At 45.1% G+C, this 26,035-nt stretch overlaps 1 protein-coding gene across 1 annotated transcript; it reads left to right on the top strand.

The window, feature by feature from the left end:
- Window positions 1-1,364: 1,364 nt before the first annotated feature.
- ankrd33ab (ankyrin repeat domain 33Ab) lies at window positions 1,365-20,622 on the top strand. Its single transcript, XM_051925387.1, has 5 exons — window positions 1,365-1,438; window positions 13,734-14,073; window positions 16,228-16,357; window positions 18,901-19,041; window positions 19,498-20,622. The coding sequence occupies exons 2-5, from the start codon at window positions 13,795-13,797 to the stop codon at window positions 20,292-20,294; spliced, it is 1,347 nt and encodes a 448-aa protein (XP_051781347.1). The 5' UTR covers window positions 1,365-1,438; window positions 13,734-13,794; the 3' UTR covers window positions 20,295-20,622.
- The last annotated feature ends 5,413 nt before the right edge of the window (window positions 20,623-26,035 follow it).

Raw genomic sequence — 26,035 nt, 5'->3', positions numbered from 1 at the left:
CTTTTTTTCTTCTTCTTCTTCCTCTTCTTCTTTTTCTTCTTCTTCCCCATCTTCTTTTTCTTCTTCTTCTTTTCCTTCTTCTTCCTCTTTCTCTTGTTCCTCTTCTTCTCCTTCTTCCACCCTGCACCTCTGGGATTGCCTCAGGTGTAGGACTGGCACCAGAACATCAGGCAGTGTGGACCTGTGGTTACTGAAATGTCTACTTTGGCATTGAGACCAGCAACCAAAGCAAATAACAGATAAGCCCACCCCAGCCCGTCTCACAATGCTGCTTCATTCCCCCATCATGCACATACTGTATGTTCAAGGCTGGATTAAGACCCCCCCCCCCCCCAATGGACCCCTGGGTGATTTAATGAACAGAAGTCCTTAGCAGGGGGTTAATGGTACTTTAAACAATGGCCACTTAATGCACAAGGAGACTCGAGTGATGAAGAGGGACGGGGGGCACACGATGGGTCCCATGGGGAGAGCTGTGTCCTGTTTAAATCTACCTTATATAGTGCCTTGCATTCCTGCTTATCATCTATAAAATCTCCACACTGCCTTGCTAGCTTATATAGCACCTTGCCTTTGTGCCCACCATCTATAAAATCCCCCATTGCCTTGCTATCTTATAGAGTGCCTTGCATTTGTGCCCACCATCTATAAAATGTTCCCACTGCCTTGCTAGCTTATATAGCACCTTGCATTTGTGCCCACCATCTATAAAATCCCCCATTGCCTTGCTATCTTATATAGTGCCTTGCATTTGTGCCCACCATCTATAAAATGTTCTCACTGCCTTGCTAGCTTTTATAGCACCTTGCATTTGTGCCCACCATCTATAAAATCCCCCATTGCCTTGCTAGCTTATATAGCACCTTGCCTTTGTGTCCACCATCTATAAAATCCCCCCACTGTCTTGCTAGCTTATATAGCACCTTGCATTGGTGCCCGCTGCCATGGTTATTGTGTAAACGTGTAAATCAGGAAGGTCCCGTCGGGTGCCACAGTGCTGGGGTATTCTGGGATTGTGCAGATTTTTTTTTTCTTGTGTCATGCAGGGTGAGATACCAGTGAGGTTAATTGGATCGACCAGGACTCAGCAAGGCAACGCAGGGTGGGTGGCCATGAACAGGCAGTCTACCTGAGCCCACCAAGAGTGGGGCCTGCGCGGGCCGGGGCTGCGAGGTGAGTTGAGGGTCATTCATATCGGGTCACATCAACACCCAACACAGAGAGGGGGTGAAGGAGAGGGGTTAAAACAGCAGACCCCCCCCAGGACCACCCCCCCCCTGCCCCACGAGCTGCACAGAACACCTCCCATTGGCTGTAATCCCTTGAAATCTCCGCTAATCTGGATGGGCGGCCTGTTTTATATTAAGGTGCTCTTTCTTTAGCACCTCGGTGGCTTCAGGAGGCAGAGGGACGTCGCTGCTGCTGCTCGGGCTCTTGGGTGAGCGACTTTTCAGTTTTTACTCTTCTAAGTATAAATGAGGGGCACAACTGCACTGCTGAGTGCCAGAGCAGTGGGCATTAGGGCAAGTGCTTAGTGAATTAGACTGGCCTGAAGAGGCGGGCATGGAGGGCAGGTGGCATACATCAGGGTCAAGACATCACAGCGTCCCTGTCACAGGATTGGGGATGCTCTCAGCTAAGCAGGGTGTGGCAGGTTGTTTATCTCATTCAAGCAGCCAAAAATACCAACAGGGCTGAAGAAGGTGGCATAGTGGGGCTGCCACCTTTAACCAGGACAACATCTGACATGCAATTGGTGACATTCCTTCTGTTTCTCCTATTGGAGCACAGGGAGGGGAAGTGGCTCACTCAGGGTCACACTGTGGTGTCAGTAGTGGGATTTGTACCCACAACCTCGGCGTTTGAAGTCCAAAGTCTTAACGCGTCCATCACACTGTTGAGCTAGAGAGATAGATAGAGAAGAAAGGCGCCATATAAAAGATATTAGAGTGACACCTTCATCCAAGGCGACTTACAGCATTTCAGATTCAATTGGTTTCTAAGTGGAACACAGGCAGGTGAAGTGACCTGCTCGGGGTCACACAGGTGTCATTAGGGGGATTTGAATATCCAACCCTAAGGGTCCACCTGCCAAAGACACATTTGGAGGTGGTCTGCCTTACCTCTATGGCTGCCCACCTTCTGTACGACTGTGGGCATCCAGAGAGCTTCAGTGGCTTCTGTGAGTTCACCTCAGACCACCTCGGATCAGCTCTAGAGGATCAGTTAGCTTGGTTAAGACCCCGTGCCCCCCACCCCATGTCTAGTCCCCTCGTCCAACTTTTTGAACGTATTGTTTTGCATTTACGAGAGTCAATCGGTTCCATTACTACTGTTTGTTCAATTGGAGCCCAGGCAGGTGAAGTGAGTCACACAGTGGTGGCAGCAGTGGGATCTGACCACACAACCTTGGGCTATAGAGTGCAGAGCCGTAACCAGTGTGCCACACTGCCTAGATGGACAGAGAGAGACAGAGATGAAAGGCGCTATATAATAGAGACCTAGACGTGAGAGAGCCAATAAGACACACAAGCAGGTGTGGTGTAGCACTTAAGGCTTTGGATTTCAAATCTGACACAGTGTGACCCTGAGCAAGAAACATCACCTGCCTGAGCTCCAATGGGAAAGAAAACAAAAGGATTGGAACTGACCACATCTCTCACTTGTAAGTCACCTTGGATAAATGTGTCAGCCAGGTGACATTGGCAGGCAGAGTGACATAGTGGTTAAGGCTTTCATCCCTGGGGCTGTGGGTTCAAATCCCACTGCTGACACCAATGAGCCTGTCCTACATGTCATTGGATGTGCTTCATAATGGTGTCAGCCTTATAATTGTGAATATATCACATACTTCAGTTCACTTCCATCGGTCTGCCTGGGCCATGTGGTGCAGCACTTAAGGCTTTGGGCCTCAAATCCTGAGGCTGTGAGTTCAAATCCCACTGCTGACACCACCCGTGTGCCCCTGAGTGAGTCACTTCACCTGTCTGGGCTCCATCAGGATAAACAAAAGAAATGGAGCTGATTGTGTCTGTCAGATATTATAAGTCACTTTGGAGACAGGAGTGGCCAAATAATAAAACGTAATAATAATAATAAAATTAAATCGATATACCTCACCAACTCACAAGATGGGTAGCGTGTGCCCACAAAAAAGACCAAACACACATCCACTAGAAAAGAAACAGAGTGAGACAGGCATGTGTGAGCTCTACTGGGAGCCAGAAATACCTTCACACTGTGACCACCCCCCCCCCCTTTCGAACAAGACTTAAAGTTTACAAAACATGATGAGCAATGAAAGGCGCTATATAGAGATGGGATGAGTGCCTCTTTGACATGCCCAGGTGTGCCCCTGACTCCCCTGCATGTGCTTTTTCATCCAGCTCATCTGATTGGGCAGATGTGGTGATGTAGTGGCGAAGGCTTTGGACCTCGAGCCCTGAGGTTGGGGGTTCAAATCCCACTGCTGACACCACCTGTGTGACCCTGAGTGAGTCACTTCACCTGCCTGAGCTCCAAAAGCAAAGAAAACAAAAGGAATGGATCTGACCGCATCTCTCACTTGTAAGTCACCTTGGATAAACATGTCAGCCAGGTGACATTGGCAGGCAGAGTGACATAGTGGTTAAGGCTTTGGTCCCTAAGGCTTTAGGTTCAAATCCCACTACTGACACCAATAAGCCTGTCCTACGTGTCGTTAGATGTGCTTCATAATGGTGTCAGCCTTATAATTGTTAATATATTATATAGTTCACTGGAGTAGGAATGGGTTCAAATCCCACTGCTGACACAAATGCACCCATGAGGACGTCCTAAATGTTGTTAGTGATGTCAGCCTTATAATTATGAATATATCACATACTTCAGTTCACTTCTATCAGTCTGTCTGTGGTGTAGCAGTTAAGGCTTTGGACCTCAAATCCTGAGGCTGTGAGTTCAAATCCCACTGCTGACACCAACTGTGTGCCCCTGAGTGAGCCACTTCACCTGCCTGGGCTCCATCTGCAAAAACAAAAGAAATGGAACTGATTGTGTCTGTCAGATATTGTAAGTCGCTTTGGAGACAGGAGTGGCCAAATAATATGGTTTAATAATAATAAATCGATGTACCTCACCAACTTACAAGATGGGTCACTTCACCTGCCAATTAGAAAGTAAACAAAAGGAATGAAACGGATTCTGCGTCAGATGGAAGTAAGTCACCTTGGATACAAACGTCAGCCCTACGAGTAGATGAGCTTTTACATCAGGGACCCTGTTAGCTCAGTAAAGACCTCCCCTCGTTTCTACAGGTCCAATCAGACAGCAGGACTTTTTAAGTTATAAAAGCGGCTTTAAGGGTGTCGCATGTTACAAGAGCGTGTGCGGGCACGGGGGACTACATGACGTATTTGTTTAATTCTTAGGCCGAGTTGGTTATTTAAGTGGCTGCCTTTTGTGGACTGGAGTGTGTTGCAATGTGGAGGGAGGCTGCCTGAACAGAACAATTAATCAATCAATCAATCAATCAATCAATCAATCAATCAATCAATCAATCAATACTGCTTTACCAGCTAGCAAGACAATGGGGAGATTTTATAGACAGCGAGCACCAACGCAAGGTGCTATATAAGCTAGTAAGGAGTGAATGAGGGGACCACTTAATCATGACAGTCTAACAGCAAGTCAATGAAGCTTCAAGGACATCAATGTGTCCACGTGGGAAGCACAAATGAAAGTGACAACAGGTGACCTGGGGATGCCACAGCAGGACCCCTTCCCCCCATAAAGGGAGTGGTGGCCTCAGACAGTTGCCATCTCCTTATCCTTCCCGACTGATTCTTCTTTTGCTCGTGTCCTTGTCACTTCTGGTATCATGAGGCGCTCCCTGCCATTGATTCAGGTGGCACAGCTCCTCCAGGGTGGCACACCTATATGTGCTATCTGTGTCACCCAGCACAGTCTCAAGAGCATGGAGGAGACACCAGGAGATTAGATGTTACATGAGGAGAGCTGCACAGCCTCACAGCAGGACTGAGGAGGGGCAGGAGGGGCATCACCAGAGCCCTACAAAGTGACCACCAGCTGGCTACCGGGGTGCTTGTTTCTGACCATAACTGTCACTGACTCCAAAAGGGTGGCACGAGGGCCTGCCATCCTCTAGTGGGTCTTGTGCTCACAGCCCATCACCATGCAGCTCGATTGGCATTCGCTAGAGAATACCACAATTGGCCCCCTTGTCTTTACAGAGAGCACACGTGACAGCCTTGAAAGAGTCTGGAGATGCCATGGTGAACATTAGGCAGCCTGCAATATCATCCAGCATGAACCGGATTGGCGATGGGTCAGTGGTGGTCTGGGTGGGCATATCCTTGGGAGGGACATACAGACCTCAACTTGCTAGATGACAGCACACATGAGTGCTGTTAGGTACCAGGATGAAATCCTCAGAGCCGATGTCAGGCCTTAGGCTGGTGCAGTGGGCACTGCTGGGCTCCTCCTGGGGCAGGACAATGCCCGGCCTCATGTGGCCAGAGTGTGTAGGCAGCACCTGAAAGACAAAGGCATTCATGCCACCCTGAGGCCATCTGAGCACCTCCGGGACGTCACGTGTCGGTCCACCAAGTAGAGCTCACCCATGGTGGTCTGCCACCCGCCGTGTCATCAAGCGATATTCTCGGGGGTCTATAGATAGTGGGCCATACTGAGGTGCCGTCATGAAATTCATGTGACTTGGGTCAGCCTGGCATTTCAGTTTTTGGTTTTGCCCGCAGTGGGTCGGTGATTTTGGTTTCCATCGACCGTCGTTGCGTCTCCATGAATTCCAGCGCGTTACTCAGTGAAGATTCAACACTCGAATAACTCGAGATCTGATATTTGATTTAAGGGTCCCCTTCATTTTCTTGAGCCCTGTATATACAGTAGATATACATACATACATATATAAAATATTAAGGGTAGGACTCGGTGATTTTTCTACTTTATGACTGGTAAAGTGAGCCGCACATTAGATCTTCACATTTGGATTAATTGGGCGACTTTATCTAATTACATGGAGGTGTTTTATTAAGTTTACCTTCTTCCAGAAGACTCTTGTTGTAATAACCAAAGACGAGAACGTCACACCTACACGTTTGTTTAATATCAGAAATACGAATTTCAATTAAATGACGGGAAGTGTCCTCATTTTATATGGTAGATGCAACAAGTGCCTTTTTCTTTAATATTGATGACTTTTCATTTCAACAAGCGGCGCTCGACAGAAGAGAGTAGGGCCAGCATTTGTGGAAGTTTGCCGAATTGTCAATAAGGACCCCAGCTGTGGGTGGGCTGTAAGTAAAATCCCAGTGTGACCAAAACCCAGGGGCCGTTAAAGACAAACAGCAGCTGCACACAATGGCTTAGTTATAAAAACTTTTAAGTTAAAATCTCTGAAGAGTGAGGGGGTCATTTGAAAGCCCACTCTGTCATCGCTCTGTTCCTGCTTGATTCAGAATCAGCTGTTAGACAGAGAGACAGTCTATAAATTGTGAATTTCCCCTTGGGATTAATAAAGTATCTATCTATCTATCTATCTATCTATCTATCTATCTATCTATCTATCTATCTATCTATCTATCTATCTATCTATCTATCTATAACAGATAAATACATTGTCTGACCAGTAGGGGGCGTCACAGCAGACATCACCTCACAGACACAAGTCTACGGGTGCAAATATAAGGATGTTAGAACAATCCAGATGACAAACGGCCACTCAGCGCACCAAACACCACCAGTCTGGTCCACTGAATTCCTTCAAAATAACATCAAGTCAAGATCTGAAGGTCCCTAAAGTCCTCCTGTCCACCACATTACATTGCTCACTTATTCCAAGTGTCTGCACTTCTCTGTGTGAAGAAAAGCTTCCTAATGTTACATCACATGCACACCCTAATGGTCTCTTGTGGCAGCGATAAGTATAAACGGGCTGTTAAACAGCCAAATCACTGAACACAAATTCAGACTGGTGGAAGTCGCCCTTGTGGATGTTGCAAAGCTAGAAGAGCTAATGCAATTCACATGTCTCTGTTATAGGTCATTTGATATGGGATTTGTAGGAGCAGTGTTCATGTTTGTGATGTGCCCCCTGTTGGAATGACAAATGCAATGCATATGTGTCAGTTCTTTGCCATTTGGTATGGGATTCGTAAAAGCAGTGCTGAAGTAAGTGATGTATGATATGTTGGAATGACAAATGCAATGCATTTTATCACTAAAAATGCTTGTGATGTGCATTCTGTTGGAATGAAAAATGTAATTCATTTTATCAATAGAAAAAGTATACAAGATTATACGAAACCAGTGTTTCAGGCGGGGGCCCATTAGGCACACAAGAATGTTATGTTATGGAGCCTTAGGCCACCTCCTTGGTGTCCAAACAATGGAGTTACCAACACGGTGGCCCTTGGTGTCCAACGCACAGATGGAAGGTTTGGCATAGAGGTCTGGAGTAAGTGCCACTTGAGCAACAGCAGACATTCAACATTATTAGACTGTGAGGATGGCGATTCCCCCTCAGTGTCTGAAGCAAGCACCCCTTGGCTTACCAAAATGGCACCCCTTGGTGCCCATAATGTGACATTGTGCAGAGATTCTGGACTATGCAACCCCTTGAGTTACAGTACATAAATGGAGACCCCTGAATTCCTGCAGGGCGGCACGGTGGCGCAGTGGGTAGCGCTACTGCCTCGCAGTTAGGAGACCTGGGGACCTGGGTTCACTTCCCGGGTCCTCCCTGTGTGGAGTTTGCATGTTCTCCCTGTGTCTGCATGGGTTTCCTCCGGGTACTCTGGTTTCATCCCTCAGTCCAAAGACACGCAGCTTAGGTGGATTGGCGATTCTAAATTGTCCCTTGGTGTGCGTGTGTGTGTGTGCCCTGTGGTGGGCTGGTACCCTGCCTGGGGTTTATTTCCTGCCTTGCCCCCTGTGTTGGCTGGGATTGGCTCCAGCAGACCCCTGTGACCCTGTGTTAGGATATAGCAGGTTGGATAATGGATGGATGGATGAATTCCTGCAGCACGTGACCCTTAAGTTTCATAAACTGCCCCAGCAAACACAGGGTGACAGTGCCCTTGGCGGCCACCTCTGTCCCCTAACGGAGCAACCAGCTCTGAATCAAACAACTTCAACTATTTAGAGCTTTTCAAAAGCTCATGAGGGCGGGGCCACAATTCCCGAGTCCTGATTGGTCCATCCAACGGGCTGTCCAGTGTTGTGTTGTTCCTTACCAGGGTGCTCTTTATACTGCGGTTTAACTTCATGCTTTCATGACTGCAGCTGTATAATTTGCTGTTATCACTTGTTAAATTTGAGAGGTCAGAGAAATGTATGAGAGACTTATTTTTTACTTTTGAGTACACTTTTTAATTTAATATAAGCATGTTTTTTAAAAAGTATTTTTTAATATATGTATTATTTTCAACTTTTTAGTCTTGGGTTTGTTTTAGTTCTATCCGTTAAGATGATATAGTTCTATCCGTTACTAGCGCCATCTATTGGTGAAATATTGAACTATCCTTCATATGAAAATTTCATTTCTTAATTAACATGGATTAATTAATCAATTAGTAAAACTGATTATTGATTCGTGTATTGTCGTCGGAAGTGAGTTAGTGTGCAAAATTTCAAGTCATTTGGACAATAGGAAGTGGGTTAAATATCGATTACAAGATTTGTACCAGACAACAAACAGGTGAAGTTAATATAAAGCGTGGTGATAATAATAATAATAATAATAATAATAATAATAATAATAATAATAATAATAATAATAATAATAATAATAAACGGTCCGCTGCAGTGCACTTGACTTTCTGATGTCGCTAATATATCGGCGCCTCTGCGGAGAAGAACTGCAGCAACAGCACCTGTTCGGCTCACATGCGCCCCCTTCAGGGTGCCACGGTACTGTCAGCCTCGCTCACCTCGTGCCTTTTCGCTGCGGTTTTATGTCCAATCAGCGAAACTAAATATGTCACACACATTCATTAAAGATATTAGCCAGACTGAGGAAAGTCAGGGTGTATAATAAACGTGTCTGCAAATATTATATTGGCAAAATACAGAGAGACAACAACACGCATGCGTCAATTGCACGCGTCAACCCCGTGTGTGACCAGAGCGCAGTCCGAGGTGAGGTGAGACTCGTCGCCGCTGTATTTGAACAGGAAATACGCCAATTCACCGATTTTGACTATAAAAATGAACAAAAACAGACCAGTGGACACGTTTGTTTTATGTTGTCATTATTAGTTTTCTTACTTTTCATGATGTCGCCTCCCCTGACCGCACGTCCCCTGTTGTACTTATGACCAAGTGCTCACTGCTCGTCAGCGCCCCGACACACACGAGCCGCCCCTACGCCTGCTTCACTTTGCTGATGCTGTCAGACCACCTGACTGGCGGCCACAAGAGGGCGCTACGACTCGGTAAGTTTATGTCAAAGAAGGCTGGAAAAGTCGCACAATGTGACACAGGGCGTCTAACCGCCAGGCGGCGCACACTTAAAAGTCGGTGGCAAGGCGGTAGAAACGGCTGGCGAGTGGTCTCACCGGTCATCGCGTTTTCGGACACATCTGCTCTCTCGCGCCTGCAGCCAGCGCTTCGTCTTGACAAACAGGTTGTGCAGGACATCAAAGTGAGCGGCGCCGAGAGCCTTTGAAAGATTTCCATTTGAAGTCACTTCTGAGGAGAAATTCCTCTCGGATTTGGCACTCCTCGTGTGATGAGTGGAAAAAAATAATAAAAAATAAATAAAATAAAATAAATAGTCGCGCCGCGTTAATTAAAACAGCCGCCTGGACTGAGGAGCCGGAGAGGAACCTGCCTCCTGTCACACGATGAATTTAAAAGGGGTGTTTGTTTTGGGGGGGGTTCAGAACTGAATGAAGGAGACGCCGTGGAAAAAAATTATAAATAATACTAAAAAATGAAAAAAAAAAAATACGGCACTGCGATTAAAGGCTAAAGAACCAAATAAGGAGACGCCTAACCTGATGGCTCCCTGGGGATGGCGAGCGATTTAGAACGCAGCAGAAGTGAAGGAATAAAGAAAACTCTGAGGCCTGGCACTGAAAGGGGGTCTGCAGCCAGACCCTTGCCCTCTGATGAAGAAGAGGACCCAACCAAAATAAAACCAAAAGGTCCCAGAATAAAATAAAATAACAGAACGCAATAAAGAACAAGAGAAGGGTCTTAAAGCTGCCCCTCCATTGAAGGCCACGGTTGCTTATTATTTCCTGTCACTAAGCTTCTCAACGAGTCACTCCAGATGTCCTGTGCAATTGATTCCCACCACAGACCATCTCAATATTGCAAATGGAGCACCAGTGGCATCGTTCTGATTTCAGGGTCAGCTGGGCACCCTTAGGTACAGCTGAGCCCCAAAGGGGTCCATCCAGGTGGGCTAAAGGCCTTCAGGCTCAATGCCTCTCAACTCCACAGACTTCATGTTAGCATGCATTCCCTGTGTTCACTCCATTCTGACACTTATTTTATTCCATCCATCCATCCATCCATCCATCCATCCATCCATCCATCAGTTCATCCATCCATCCATCCATCCATCCATCCATCCATCCATCCATCCATCCATCCATCCATCAATTTATCCATCCATCCATCCATCCATCCATCCATCCATCCATCCATCCATCCATCCATCAATTAATTCATCCATCCATCCATCCATCAATTCATCCATCCATCCATCCATTGATCAATTTATCCATCCATCCATTCATCCATCCATCCATCAATTCATCCATCCACCCATCCATCCATCCATCAATTCATCCATCCATCCATCCATCGATCCATCCATCTATCACTTCATCCATCCATCCATCCATCCATCAATTTATCCATCCATCCATCAATTCATCCATCCATCTGTCAATTTATCCATCCATCTATCCATCCATCAATTCATCCATCCATCCATTTATCAATTTATCCATCCATCCATCCATCCATCCACCCATCCATCCATCCATTTTCTAAACACACCTGAGATATCCTGAGAAGGGTCATCTGGGGCAGTGTGAATGGCTAGACAAGATATCAGTCCATCACAGGGTGAGTACACACACACACACACACACAGGCTAACGTAACGATGCCAATGCACCCCACCCGACTGTCTGTGGACTGTGGGAGGGCACTGGACCATCCACATGAAACAAGGAGAACACGTGAGCTCCACACTCGTTGCTTGTTGCACCAGTCAGCGAGACGCACCACCTCCTCCACGTCTGCCGCCTCCTCATTCTTTTTGAGACCCACCAGAGTTGTGATGATGAGCTTAGTGCTGATGTTTGTTAAATAGTCGTTGGGGGGTCAGCAGTGGGCTAAGAACACAACCTTGTGGTGGTCCTGTGCTGAGCACGACCTAAGAAAAGGAAAGTAAGACTAAGGAGATATGCTTGAAACATCCTCATCAGGATGTAGTGGCAGCAATACCTGGCGCGGTCCCATCAGCCATTCCACACGTGCCCACTTTGGCAAGCTGCGTCCGTTGCTCTCCCGTCTGGAATTTGAGCACTGAGCACTGCCCTGGCCTGGTATAGATGTCACGACATCCTGGAATTGTCTCATCTTGGAAATCTTCATAGATCCTGCCGACTACACCACTGTGAAGGAAAAAAATGAATAAAACACACAAACAAGGCTAAAGAGTAGGGGCACCCAAAGGCAAACCTCCTATACCTGAAAACATGCAGGCATGACGTATAAACGAAGGGGGAAAATAAATGACATCATTGATGTGACACGGCTCCTCGATGATGACACCTCCAGGAGGTAAGGCTGTCAATCATCCGGCCTGACGTGGAAGGAAGAGAAGAGGCATTGGTTTATAGTGCCACCCTGTGGACAAGTGTTTCTGTGTCTGTGTGTCCATCCAAACGCTAGGTCTCTGTCACTCCAAAAGGTGGCACATCACAAACATTAGCGTCAATACAATGCATTACATTTGTCACTCCAACAGATGGCGCATCACAAACATTAATGCTGCTTTTATGACTCCCACACCAATTGGCACATAAGAGAGACACATGCATTGCATTTGTCATTCCCACATACAAAACATCGCAAACAGTAACACTGCTTTAGCATATCCCATGCCAAATTGCAGCTAACAGAGACATACTGTATGCATTGTATTTGTTATTCTAACAGATGGCGCATCACAATCATTTGTAGTAGTAAAATGCATTGCAGTTGTCATTCTAACAGATGGCACATCAGAAACATGTGATGCGCCATCTGTTGGAATGACAACTGCAGCGCATTTTATTGCTGCCTGCATTAAAACATACTGTCGCTGATTTAGGAACAACTATTCAGAGGAAGTAAATCTTGCGGAGCCAACCTATTTAATTCTTGCTGCAAACTGCAAACAAACAGACGTTCCATGATGGAGATGAAATAATCAAAAACAAAGTCAGGTTACCTCTCAGGGCTTAAACGATATGCTCTTTGATGGTAGGATACAAGGACAGAAACACATCCCGCAGGATGCTCTGATCACAGGATGACGCCTCCTGCCTTGAGACTTATTGGCGGTGGACCGGAAGGGGCGGAGTCAGCTTTCACTCCCTGGGTGTGTTCTTGGCACTGTGGAGGGCACAGAGTAGGACGTGATCAGTGCCAGTTCTGCTTCTCAGCCTGGAGTGGTATTACAAACCTCAGGTGATCCTGGAGAGTGAGTCTCTCCATTCCAACAGATGGTGCACTGCAGAAGTTGATGCTGAGGTCTATTCTTATATTTCATATGTATATACAGTATATATATATATATATATATATATATATATATATATATATATATATATATATATATATACATATATATATATATATATATATATATATATATATATATATATATATATATATATATATATATATATATACATATATATATATACATATATATATATATATATATATATATATATATATATATATATATATATATATATATATATATATATATTGCAGACTTGACCCCCCAGGATTTATGTCTGTTTTGTTCATTTGTGATTGTGTCATTTATGTTTATATTACTTTTTTAAATTATGTGCATTTTTCATTTTTATTTCTTTGTTTTTAATTTTGTTTATGTATGTCAGCTGCCTCTGTGACATTCCATGTGTTTTGTGGATGGTCCCCCAAGAGGAGGGGCCCCCCTGCCAATTACTGTGAGAAACTGCCCAATAAATTCTGAGGGTCTCCCAAAGTTCCTGGTGGTTCCTTGGTAATGAAGGGCCAGGGTTTGGCAGGATATCCCCCTCTAGTGGACATTTTTGTGAACTGTTTAGTGCTTGGGACTCCCAGTCGTAACACCTCCATTGATTCTTTTGATTTTAAGTCGTCTTAAGTGGGTAGCAGAGGTGGTCTCATCTACTGGAGTTGTTAGCTTGTGTTTGATGTTCTATTAATTCACCTGAGCATCACCTTTTGGATGAGCAGCACACTTTCTGGCCGTCTCATTAGGCCCAGGGACCTTTGGATGTGGAATCCATCCCTGGTGACAGATTTAGTGCTTTGGTCTTAGTGGCGTTACAGATTTGATTTCATGGTGATGAACCTTGGGATATTTACACAAACGTCTCATCTTAAACATCTATTGACGTTTTCTTGGTTACAACTGTAGAACTGAGGCTAAGTCTTACTCAATAACCAACATTGCTGTTTTTCTCCCACAGTGGGTGATGCTGTGACCCTTCGTCTGACCCACGTGACCTCTGCCCACCTGAGAAGAGCCGCATGACAGGCAGAAATGACTCCAATGAGGAGTGGAGGTGCGAGGAGGACGAGGAGGACTGTGCCGAGAGCTCGGAGACCACCCACTGGGACTCGGACAACATCAGCATCCTCTCCGATGACTCGGTGTACCCCGACTATGAGCTGGAAGGCAACAAGAACAGAGTGGCGGCGGATACGATTTACCAGGCGTGTGCCCAGAATGACACGCTGGCACTGCAGGAAAGACTGCAGAGAGAAGTGTCACCCGAAGATGCCATGGAGCTGGATGTCAATGGAAGGGTAGCTGATATGTCTCATCTTACCAAAATGTGCCACGTTTGCGTGGCAGGGAGAATGACCCACAGCTGGCTATGTAGATAGACATGAAAGGAGCTATATGATAGATAGATAGATAGATAGATAGATAGATAGATAGATAGATAGATAGATAGATAGATAGATAGATAGATAGATAGATAGATAGATGTAAGGCACTATATAATAGATAGATAGATAGATAGATAGATAGATAGATAGATAGATAGATAGATAGATAGATAGATAGATAGATAGATAGATAGATAGATAGATGTAAGGCACTATATAATAGATAGATAGATAGATAGATAGATAGATAGATAGATAGATAGATAGATAGATAGATAGATAGATAGATAGATAGATAGATAGATAGATAGATAGATAGATAGATGTAAGGCACTATATAATAGGTCAGGGCACAAGAACCAAACAATTCCTGAATGTGTGTAGTAATCACCAGTGGGAAACACAGTTTGACTTATGCTAGGGAACCTTCTGGTCAACATGTTTCATACTAATACATCTGATTAGTAAAAATGTTTGTAATGTGCCATCTATTGGACAAATACATTTGATATGTCTCTGGTATACGTCATTCAGTATGGGATTTGTTAAAGCAGTGTTAATGTTTGTGATGCACCATTTGTTGACAGCACGCATTACAAAACACATTCCAACAGATGGTGCACTGCAAATGTTAACGCCTGAGTCTACATTGATTTCTTAGATTTGAGCCCATCTTAGAATGATACCGTAGCTAAGAAAGAAAGAAAGAAAGAAAGAAAGAAAGAAAGAAAGAAAGAAAGAAAGAAAGAAAGAAAGAAAGAAAGAAAGATTAAAATCTGTGTGGCAGCACCATAAAAGTTAACAGACACTGGATTAGAGCATGTCACGTCATGTCACGTCACGTTACTTGGCTTTAGGGACCTGCAGCTCAGGAATGAGTGGGACCCCTAGGACCTCCAGTGCAGGTGGATGTTTTTGTGTGTCCATTTGCCACACTGCAGCAGCGTTTCTCAACCTTTAAGTATTTGTGACTTGAGTTTTCATAACAGTTTTAATCGGGCCACACCAACGTTTTTTTGAAACCCTAATAAAATGTATTCCTATATTTTTTCCGCCGATACACTGATACAAGTTTAAAATTTCCCTACGAATAGTGCAATTACGCCGCATATGGCAACATTCACGCCCCTTTTTTGTTACTGGGGGCGCGCCCCACAGATTGAGAACCACTGAGCTAAACATTGATGTCACTCCTTCTGGATTTAAAACCTTCCTATTGGCTGCTCTCACAAACCCATTTATGATTACAGTTTATTTTTCTGTGCCCCCTATAAAAATTATATATATACTGTACTATATATGCTATATATAAAACTATATGTACATACACTGTACGATGTATACTATTTACATATATATATATATATATATATATATATACAGTATATATATATATATATATATATATATATATATATATATATATATATATATATATATATATATAGTAAAGTTTTTTCCAAAAATAAGTCCAAAAGACACAAAAAAAGGTTTGGGGACCGTCCCCGTATATTGCCCTAAGACAATATCCAAAAGAAGAAGTGATCACAAGTCTTTTTAAATTCAGAACAAATGACCCTTTTACTATTGAAACATGGTTGTTTAAATACAGAAAGGATTATGGGAAAAGGAAATGGTTGGCATCAAAACAAGAACCGGAAATAACATCATCAGGAGGAGTCGGAAGTGATGTGATATTGCAGAGTCGGAAGTGAGGTTAGTGGAGATGGCCGGAAGTGATGTAATCGGCGGCCATCTTGAACCCGGAATCAGGGCAATTATTTTTCCTCTGGTTTTCTGTAAAGAAAAGAGATTTAGGTAAGCACCATGTGACACCCATATCTCGCGATATTTCACTCACCTTTAGGCTCTTTGACTGCCTCCTAATCTCACGTGTGTGACAATATATATATATATATATATATATATATATATATATATACAGAGTAGCAACAGAGTCATGTATGGAGTAGTTCCAGACAAAAGTGACCACAGCCGCTCAGGTGACACAAGTGACAGACACGGCCCAGCTTGCTTGTCACCTCAGCTTATCTTCTTTCCATGCAGAATGGCCTCATGGTCGCGTGCTACAAAGGCTTTGAGGACATTGTCACTGACCTAAGCCGATGTCCCTTTGTGAACGTCAACCACCAGGACAATGATGGCAACACGGCCCTGATGATCGCTGCCCAGGCGGGTAAGTCACCTGAGTCGGGCAGAGATGTGAGAAGGTTTTCTGTAAAGGAGGGGAACAGAAATTTTCTACATCAGAGGACATCTTAATTCATGGCCACCCTGTCTGGTGTCATCCTTTGTTAATTAGGCACAACGCTGTTTATTAATTCCTTCCATTCATTCTCCTGCGATGTTTCATGTTAATCTTACTGTCCTCTAGTTGCTCTGATCTGCCCCGTCACCCTTGTCATATAACAGGATGATATTTGTTATTTCCCAGTCCCTTTGGGAGTCTCTCCAGTGCCCAGTGACTTCCTAATAATACACGTCAAGGGTTTCTATCTTGTGGGCACTAGAGGTCACTGTTGCCCCTTTAAACCCAACAGACAGACCCTCAGGGCACCAGGTAAAACTTCTTCTTCTTCCTCTTCTTCATCTTCTTCCATTTTTTCTCCTGCCTCTTCTTCATCTTCTTCCATTTCTTCTTCTTCTTCCTCTTCATCTTCTTCCATTTCTTCATCTTCTTCTTCTTTATCCTCCTCTTCATCTTCTTCTTCTTTATCCTCCTCTTCATCTTCTTCTTTATCTTCTTCTTCTTCCTCTTCTTCTTCTTCCTCTCTCCAAGCACCACAGCCACAATTTAACAGACAAGTAAATCACAAGCGCAGTTCTCCTCTCTCTTTATCTCCGGCTCGCTGGCTGGAGTTCACAGCACTCCTGTTTTTATAGCGCCCGACCCCGAGAGTGTTTCTGCTCTTCCATCCACGTGACTGGCTTGATGGAAAACTTGAGTTTTAATTTTACTTCATCCCGGATGTCCGTCCTCGTGACTCGCAAGGACGTCTGGGCTACGAGGGAGGTACGACTCCCCAGGTCCATTCACAGCACACCCTGGGGGGCACCCAACAGGGATTGAGATACCGAACTCCAAGTCCCAGGATGCCCCACGGGACGCTACACTCCAGGGGAGCTGCCATCTAGCGACTTGGGGGAGGCGGTGTCCAAAAGTAGCTGCCTTCTCCCATCCTGCCAGCTCAGGGGGGTCCCGGCCGTCTGTTACAATCTGTACTCGCTAGCCTTGAGGGTAAATTTGATCAGATCCTGCTGATGTGTTGGATGTCAGCCTCTTTAATCTGCGGAGCTCTTCTCTCTCTGCAGTTTCTCCCTCAGCAGCTCCTTAGTAGTCCCTGTTACTGCTCGGATGTTCTCCACTTGTGACAAATGTGAGTTTAGAGGGTCCGCTATTTCATGGCCTGTCTTTTAATCCCCCTTTACTATTCCTGATGCTCTTCACCTCCTCCTTGACTGATGTTCTACTATTAAAGAATCTCTTAGGGTTATCTTTCTCCTCATCTCCTTTATTCCTCCCCAACTGTCCTTAAGCCTCCCTGATGTCCTTCGTAATGGCTGCCCCCCAGTTCTCCTACGCCCTATGATTCACACTTTGGAGTTTCATGAGGACATTTGATGACTGTGCTGTTCGACACCGATGGACTTGTTCATGAAGAGTTTTGACCCCACGGATAGTCTGGGGGGACATCCGCCCACCCAAACCTGCATTTTGAACCTTGACAGCACCCCTGCACATGCCGCATCGTCAGTTGAAGCATTTTTGACCAAAAGCAATGTGGCTGTTGCTTGCCCCCCACCATGCCCCCCCCCATATTCGTCAGATCTCGCTCCCTGCGACTTGGATTTTAAAATCGAGACTGAGGTGGAAGAAGATTTACTACCATGGAAGAATTCCAGGAAACATGTTAGCAGATATGGGAGAAGGGGAATTGCAGGAACTTTAACAATTCCTCGAATTTTCAAATTGTACCCTTTCGCTCACATTCACACTTTGATGATGGGGAGCAAGGGAGGGGGGTCTGTCTGGAGTAGCCACCCCCCGTTAGTTACCACAATGTAAAATGGTGCCCCTCAGTGTCCACAGCACCTTATCTTTCATAACCGGTGCCCCCTCAGGTGTTGTGGGCATGTTGCCCAATGGTGGCCTACTCTGGACAAGCTGATTATGTTGTTTGTAGCCCCCTCCACTTGTAGGTGACCTCCCAGATAGTGGAATGGTTGATGTCTAATTGTTTGGCGATCTTTTCACATGCCTTCGTAGACCCCTCTCTAGAAACTTCTGTTCTGAAGGCCTTGGCATGGTGACAGCACACACTTCAGAGCCCACATAAGAGGACAGGTTCAGCTCTGCTCCACCTGATTCTAATTTGGGGTATCTGAGGCAGTAGTTAATGGAGGGGCGCACTTACTTTTTCACTTTTCAATTTCACAACGGACTACAACGTGTGACTGTGGCGTGACGTTTGTTATGTCCCCACATTTAGACATGTCTAAAGAAAAGAGAAAGCACATTTCATGGGGTGCCTTTACTTTTTCACACGTCTCCGTTTCAAACCCAGCAGGAGTCAGGAGACCAGCGAACAGAATAGCCTGTGACCCAAGTGAGCAGACAGCATGGCGGACTCGCTGTTGATGATGTGTCCACCGAGTGACGTCACTTTGGCCAGCCTGAGTTAATGCCACCTCCTTCTGTTTCTGTGTCTGCACCTCCAGGTCACGTCACCATCGTCAACTACCTTGTCAACTTCTACACAGGAGTGGACATCGAGAAGCGAGACATCCGTGGCTTCACTGCCCTCATGAAGGCGGCCATGCAAGGACGTAACGAGTGCATGGCGGCCCTGGCCATGGCAGGTGAGTGCTGTGCCCCCACTGAGTTTGCTGTCCCTTCTATCTGACCCTGCTGTCTCAGTTTGCCAGGGGGCACCAAGACTGCCTACAGGATTCTGTGTAGAGGCCGATGTGTGGCTTTGGGTGTTCATGTGTGCCCACGTGGTGGTGAAGGAGAAGTAGCCCGTGTAGATGGTTGGTTCCAGTGGCATGGCACTGGGGCAGGTGGCAGTGAGCATCGATATTATACCTGTGGTGGCTTTTGTAAATGAGCCACTGAACTGACAGGCTTATGAAGGTCATGCCACCCTCCAGTTACTTATTCTTCCACCCAATCTGTCCAGATGGTCCACAGCCAAAGTTCCTCCTCTTGGTGGACCCACTTACTAATCCCCAAAATCGTGTACCGTTGGAGGGGCTACTCACACTTTCCAGAAATAACCAAACCCCCCCCCCCCCCATCTTGCTGTCTCCTTGCAGGTGCCGATATAAACGCCGTGGACCACTACAGAGGCAAAACGGCCAAAGAATGGGCCCTGCTCACCGGCCGCTTTGAGACCCTGCGCAAGCTGCGCCGCCTGTTGGAGCGGCCGTGTGCCGAGCAGTTTTGTGACCGCTACGTCCCCGAATGGCCCGACCTGAAGAGTCTGGTAGAGAAAGCCATGTCTGTCCGCAGTCGAGGGGAGAGGATTACCCAAAAACTACGCTCTGCTTTTACCATTACCTTTCCTCAGGATCCCCAGGACAATGGAGTTCTTGACCACATGGTCCGGATGACCACCAGCCTGGCCAGCCCCTTCATCTGCACCGCGTGTCGGCCACTGTGCCCCAGCAGTCCCCCGGCCATTGGGAAAAAGCGCCTGGCAGTGCCCGAGATTTACCAGATGTACCCAGGCAGGCAGGCGGAGAGCGTCACGGTGACACACCGCAGCCCCTCCATAACCTTCAGCTCGTCCTGCTCCAACCTGAACATGGACAGCCGGCACAGGGGCAGCATGATATCGGTCACCTCGTCCCAGGGCACCAGGGGCTTCTACCCGACCCGCATCCTGAGGCGCAACAGCGTCTTTCCAGTGGGCTGCATACCTGAGATCAAGGTGACCAGGTCACCAGAGCCCACGCCGAAGAAGGAGAAAAAGAAGAAATCCAAGAACAAAAACTTCCTGGAGCCCCCCAAGTGGAGGTACAAAGAACTCAAGGAGGAGAAGAAGAAGGCGAAAAAAGAGCAGGAGGACAAGGAGGGGAAAAGCAAGAAAGAAAAGAAGAAAAAGAAGTGAGCCACCACGTCCTCGGGCTCAACTGGAGATCTGGGGGACCCCCCTGAGAAGCTTTCGAAAGGGTCATGAGGGGGATCCACAAGCAAGGCGAGACATTCGTCATCACCCAAAGATGGCGTCTTTACCTTCCTCGCGGGTCGCAGAGCGGCCGGTAAAAAGATGTTGAAGGAGGAAGCCAGGACTACCACCATGTCCAGAACTGGTGCCACCTGGACGTGCTGTTGTGGTACACGCGCCATTCTGGAATAGGATGGTCACCATGTAATGCACCCATAAGATAAAGAATGATTGATGTGCGCTGATGACCCAATAAAATTAGTCTTCTGAAGTCGTGTAGTCCATTAAACTGGGGGAGGTGGGACACTGGAGAAGAACAGCCATCTCTGTCGGGGGCTTCCGGAAGGGTCTGTTGGGTGAAGTTTTGGGCGCAGAAACAACAGGAACAGGACAGGACAGGAACTCCCTGCCACGGACACACTTGTATTACGATTGAGAATATTTCAATGTTTTAATCCAAACTCATATTTTAATATTTTAAATATTTGACACAACTCTCCTCATTTATGATTATGATATTCCTTACCTCATGAAGTCAAACCTTACATTTCTTACAAATGGCGCCAATTTAGACATTTTCACTTGGAATGGCAAACAGGCAGCCGAGTGCGGACCTCCTATTTACTTTTTTTTGAAGAAATTTTTATACAAGACAATAAATTAAAAATAAAAAGAAACAGGATGTGTGAAGTGACCAGATAAGAACAGCCCACCGGTGCCCACCCTGACCCTGCACGGAACAATAATAACAAACGTGGAGAAAATGACAAAAGGGGGCCTGGGGGAGGATAATAAAGAACTCAGCCATCCTGCACGGCCAATTCTGTCACTGACACGGGCACCAGCACACTTAGGGACAGTTGGGGACAGCTGGGTGACAGCCAACCCTAAGATTGTGTAATAACAGACAGCATATACGAGGGGGGTCAGATAGTATTCGGACCCCCAGAGATTTCTGCATGTTTTATTGTGTTGTAGATTTCATTTAAAATGGACACATCGGCCAGAGATGAGTCACCCAAAATATGAGCTGGCATCCGGCCATCAGTGCCAGGGGCACCTATAGGACTGGCAAGCCTGCAAAGTCACATGTGTGGCAAATGGTGAGCAGAACTTTCAAAGATAGCAAGACACATCTATCTATCTATCTATCTATCTATCTATCTATCTATCTATCTATCTATCTATCTATCTATCTATCTATCTATCTATCTATATAGCGCCTTTCACATCTATCTATCTATCTATCTATCTATCTATCTATCTATCTATCTATCTATCTATCTATCTATCTATCTATCTATTATAATGTCTTTCACATCTATCTATCTATCTATCTATCTATCTATCTATCTATCTATCTATCTATCTATCTATCTATCTATCTATCTATTTACTATATAGCACCTTTCACATCTATCTGTCTATTTACAGGTATCTATCTATCTATCTATCTATCTATCTATCTATCTATCTATCTATCTATCTATCTATCTATCTATCTATCTATTTACTATATAGCGCATTTCACATCTATCTATCTATCTATCTATCTATCTATCTATCTATCTATCTATCTATCTATCTATCTATCTATCTATCTATCTATCTATCTATTATAATGTCTTTCACATCTATCTATCTATCTATCTATCTATCTATCTATCTATCTATCTATCTATCTATCTATCTATCTATGTAACTATTTACTATATGGCGCCTTTCACATCTATCTATCTATCTATCTATCTATCTATCTATCTATCTATCTATCTATCTATCTACTATATAGCGCATTTCACATCTATCTATCTATCTATCTATCTATCTATCTATCTATCTATCTATCTATCTATCTATCTATCTATCTATCTATTATAATGTCTTTCACATCTATCTATCTATCTATCTATCTATCTATCTATCTATCTATCTATCTATCTATCTATCTATCTATCTATCTATCTATTTACTATATAGCGCATTTCACATCTATCTATCTATCTATCTATCTATCTATCTATCTATCTATCTATCTATCTATCTATCTATCTATCTATCTATCTATCTATTATAATGTCTTTCACATCTATCTATCTATCTATCTATCTATCTATCTATCTATCTATCTATCTATCTATCTATCTATCTATCTATCTATGTAACTATTTACTATATGGCGCCTTTCACATCTATCTATCTATCTATCTATCTATCTATCTATCTATCTATCTATCTATCTATCTATCTATCTATCTATCTATCTATCTATCTATTTACTATATAGCGCATTTCACATCTATCTATCTATCTATCTATCTATCTATCTATCTATCTATCTATCTATCTATCTATCTATCTATCTATCTATCTATCTATCTATTATAATGTCTTTCACATCTATCTATCTATCTATCTATCTATCTATCTATCTATCTATCTATCTATCTATCTATCTATCTATCTATCTATCTATGTAACTATTTACTATATGGCGCCTTTCACATCTATCTATCTATCTATCTATCTATCTATCTATCTATCTATCTATCTATCTATCTATCTATCTATCTATCTATCTACTATATAGCGCCTTTCACATCTATCTATCTATCTATCTATCTATCTATCTATCTATCTATCTATCTATCTATCTGTCTAACTATTTACTATATAGCGCCTTTCACATCTATCTATCTATCTATCTATCTATCTATCTATCTATCTATCTATCTATCTATCTATCTATCTATCTATCTATCTATATAGCGCCTTTCACATCTATCTATCTATCACTGTACACTGTGCTTTATACTGTGGCTGTGTTGGGAAACGAAGAGTTTCCCACAATAAACCATCTTCTTTATGTTATATTTGTTTCCAAGTCTGTCCGTGTTAGGGCTTTGGGGAACTGGAGTGCCCCCTGGTGGACACGGTATGTGTATGTGTGTGTGTGTGTGTGTGTGTGTGTGTGTGTGTGTGTGTACATATACTGTACATACATTCCATGCAAAAGTTTGGACATATTTTGTTGACTTTTAAAGTAATAAGTACAAGCTCAAACTGGCCAGAGGAGGGTCTCTATTATGTATATGTAGTCGACAATGTGAAGTGCTGATTCCAGAGTGTCCGTTGAGTTGAAGATTACGAATATTCCACACTGAAGTTCATAATGATGATTTTTTTGGTGGCATGTCAATATATATTACATGTGTGGTCAACAGTAAGTACAGGACATTGAAAAAGCCCCTAGTAACTTATAGAGATGTCCACTAGATGTCAGTATTACTCACAAATGAGTTTAGCTCGTCGCAAATTTAGTGTCACATTTTAAAACTCAGCATTCCGTTTCAGTAGCCCGCCTTGTTACCTGGGGAAATGGGCGGGGACTGGTCAGTATGATTGACGGCAGGATGGTCACAGGGTGGGTTGAGTTCTGCGTTCCTGAGGACTTTCAAAGGCTCGGGAAGGCAGGCGGAGAGTCCCCAGGACATTAGAAATAAGTGCCTGGCAGATTCTAACGGATGAACGGAAAGGTGAATGACACGCGAGCATCGGGGGACACCGCGGCAGTGGAGTCGCCCCAGCTGACTTATAGAGTTGTCATTCTCAAGAGGCGTCTCCTGCAGCTGTAACAGTGGATGGGGATCTTTTCTAGACTGCCGACTTTATTAAATAGACGCTTAACTCCCATTCTGTGTGTCTGGTCGGTCTTTCCATTCGTTACCGTACAGACGCGCTGACATGAAACACTGCTGATAGAAACGTTACGGTGTGCACGTGAGGGAGTCACTCAGTTATTACACCTTTCAGTAACTTCTAAAGCGGATGATCCGCGAAGGTAAATCGAAATGCCGTTACGGGGCTCGTGTCACTAAACGCGCACTTCAGCACAATACAAAAGGCTTACGGATCTCCGGGGCGGATCTGCTATGAAGCTGATGGCGCTTAAGGTTCAGGGCTCTTAATGGCGGAGTTCATGGACTTTCCCTAAGGAGCCCAATCAACTTGTTTGACCCTTCACATTTCTAAGCAATTGAGATGCAGGTGAAGGCAAAGATAAAAGATACCAAAGCCCCCGGTCTGGAATGTTATCGAGAAATTTTGTTAGGGGGTTGGGGGGCGAGGGCCATGTATGTCAAGGCAAGATCTGCTGGAGTGAGAATACGGGCAGGTGGAGCGGCAGAGCAGGGCCATCTTAACAGCATTACAGGCAAAGCAGTGCACTGGAGCCCCCCCACCTGCATAACCACTCAGCAAGTCACAACATACATAGATTAGCACGGGGGGCCCCAGGTGAGTGCGCTAAGACGGCCCCGCCGCAGGGGACCTCTGGTGGGCACATCTGCTGCACACGTCCTGTGCTGGTGTCACCTCCACTAGCAGTTTTGAGAGATGCCACCGAGGAGAGAGGACATTCTTCCACGATTCGGCACTCAGTGGTCCCGTTCTGTGAGTTTGTGTGGTATACTGTTTCGAGGCTGAGCCTACAGCTGACCCGGGGGGGCTGACCTAGAAGAGCAGACTCGTGACAATTCAGGTGACATCCTATGACGGCACCAAAGTCCCCGAGATCTTCATTCTGTCCCCGTGTCTGTCACTGGAGTTTGCATGGCTGTGGGTTTTGATTCATCTGGAGGGGCGTCCACCTCATTTTGGCCGTCTAGTGGGCCACCTAAGTGAAGGAGTGCAGTCGTAGTGAGATGGGATTCTTTCAATTCCGGTCCCATTTGTAAAGACAGATGTCCTCATTTACTTTGAAGGTCCTCACTTCTGGTTTTATGACCACCTCATTGACCCATTGGGCCCCGTCTGAGATTTGTCTTCCAGGACCCCTCTGCTTGTGGCTGCACTCATCCGTACCTCAACATCCACTGACCCTACCTGCACCCCCACAGCCTGCTGCTGCCACCTCCATGCTACACTGTAGGGATGGAATCAGGCGGGTGACAAGCGCATCCTGATCTTCTCCAAGCTGACTGACGGGAGTTCTGACCAATGAGGTCCATTTGTGTCCCATTAAACTAGAGATGTCCTTCTTTCCCCACAGCCCACTGAGTTCTTTCTAGTGACGTCTGTGCCACAAAGGCCCGATTGATGGAGTGCTTGCTGCTGGGTTGGTGGTTCTTCCATCTCACCAGTGGACTTCAGGAACTACACTGGAGTGACCACTGGGTGAGAGGGGCCTCGGTCAGGGTGCTAACCAAGGACGGCCAACTCTAGGAAGACATCTTGGGTTTCCTAATTCTCAAGCTCACTGTCCTTTACAAGTGGCTCGATCCTCTCGGCCTAACGGATGCCTCATCAGGGCCATCTTAATGCATGGGCACGCTGGGCAGTTGCCCGGGGACCCCATAAACATAGGGGCCCACGTTTTTTTTCTGATGCCTATGTATGCTTCCATTTTGCTATCAAAACAGGGGCTCCAGTTCTCTATGATGCTGTTAAGACAGCCCTGGACCTCACCATAGTTTGATCATGGGGGTCTACAGGGAGTTCCTTGGACTTCGTGGCTTGGTTTTGGTCCTGATATGCAGTGTCAATCGTGGGACCTTCTACACCCACAGGTCCACAGCGGGCCTTTCACAATGATGTCCCATCAATGCAGCTGGCCACTGGTGGACCCCAGTCAAGTTCTATTGGATGCACCTCATGGAGAGTGAACAGGATGGCCACATACAATA

This window comes from Erpetoichthys calabaricus, chromosome 3 (genome assembly GCF_900747795.2).
Source record: "Erpetoichthys calabaricus chromosome 3, fErpCal1.3, whole genome shotgun sequence".
Classification (NCBI taxonomy): Eukaryota; Metazoa; Chordata; class Cladistia; order Polypteriformes; family Polypteridae; genus Erpetoichthys; species Erpetoichthys calabaricus.
The sequence above is the reverse complement of the archived record's forward strand: the minus strand, read 5'-3'. Positions and strand labels throughout refer to the sequence as shown.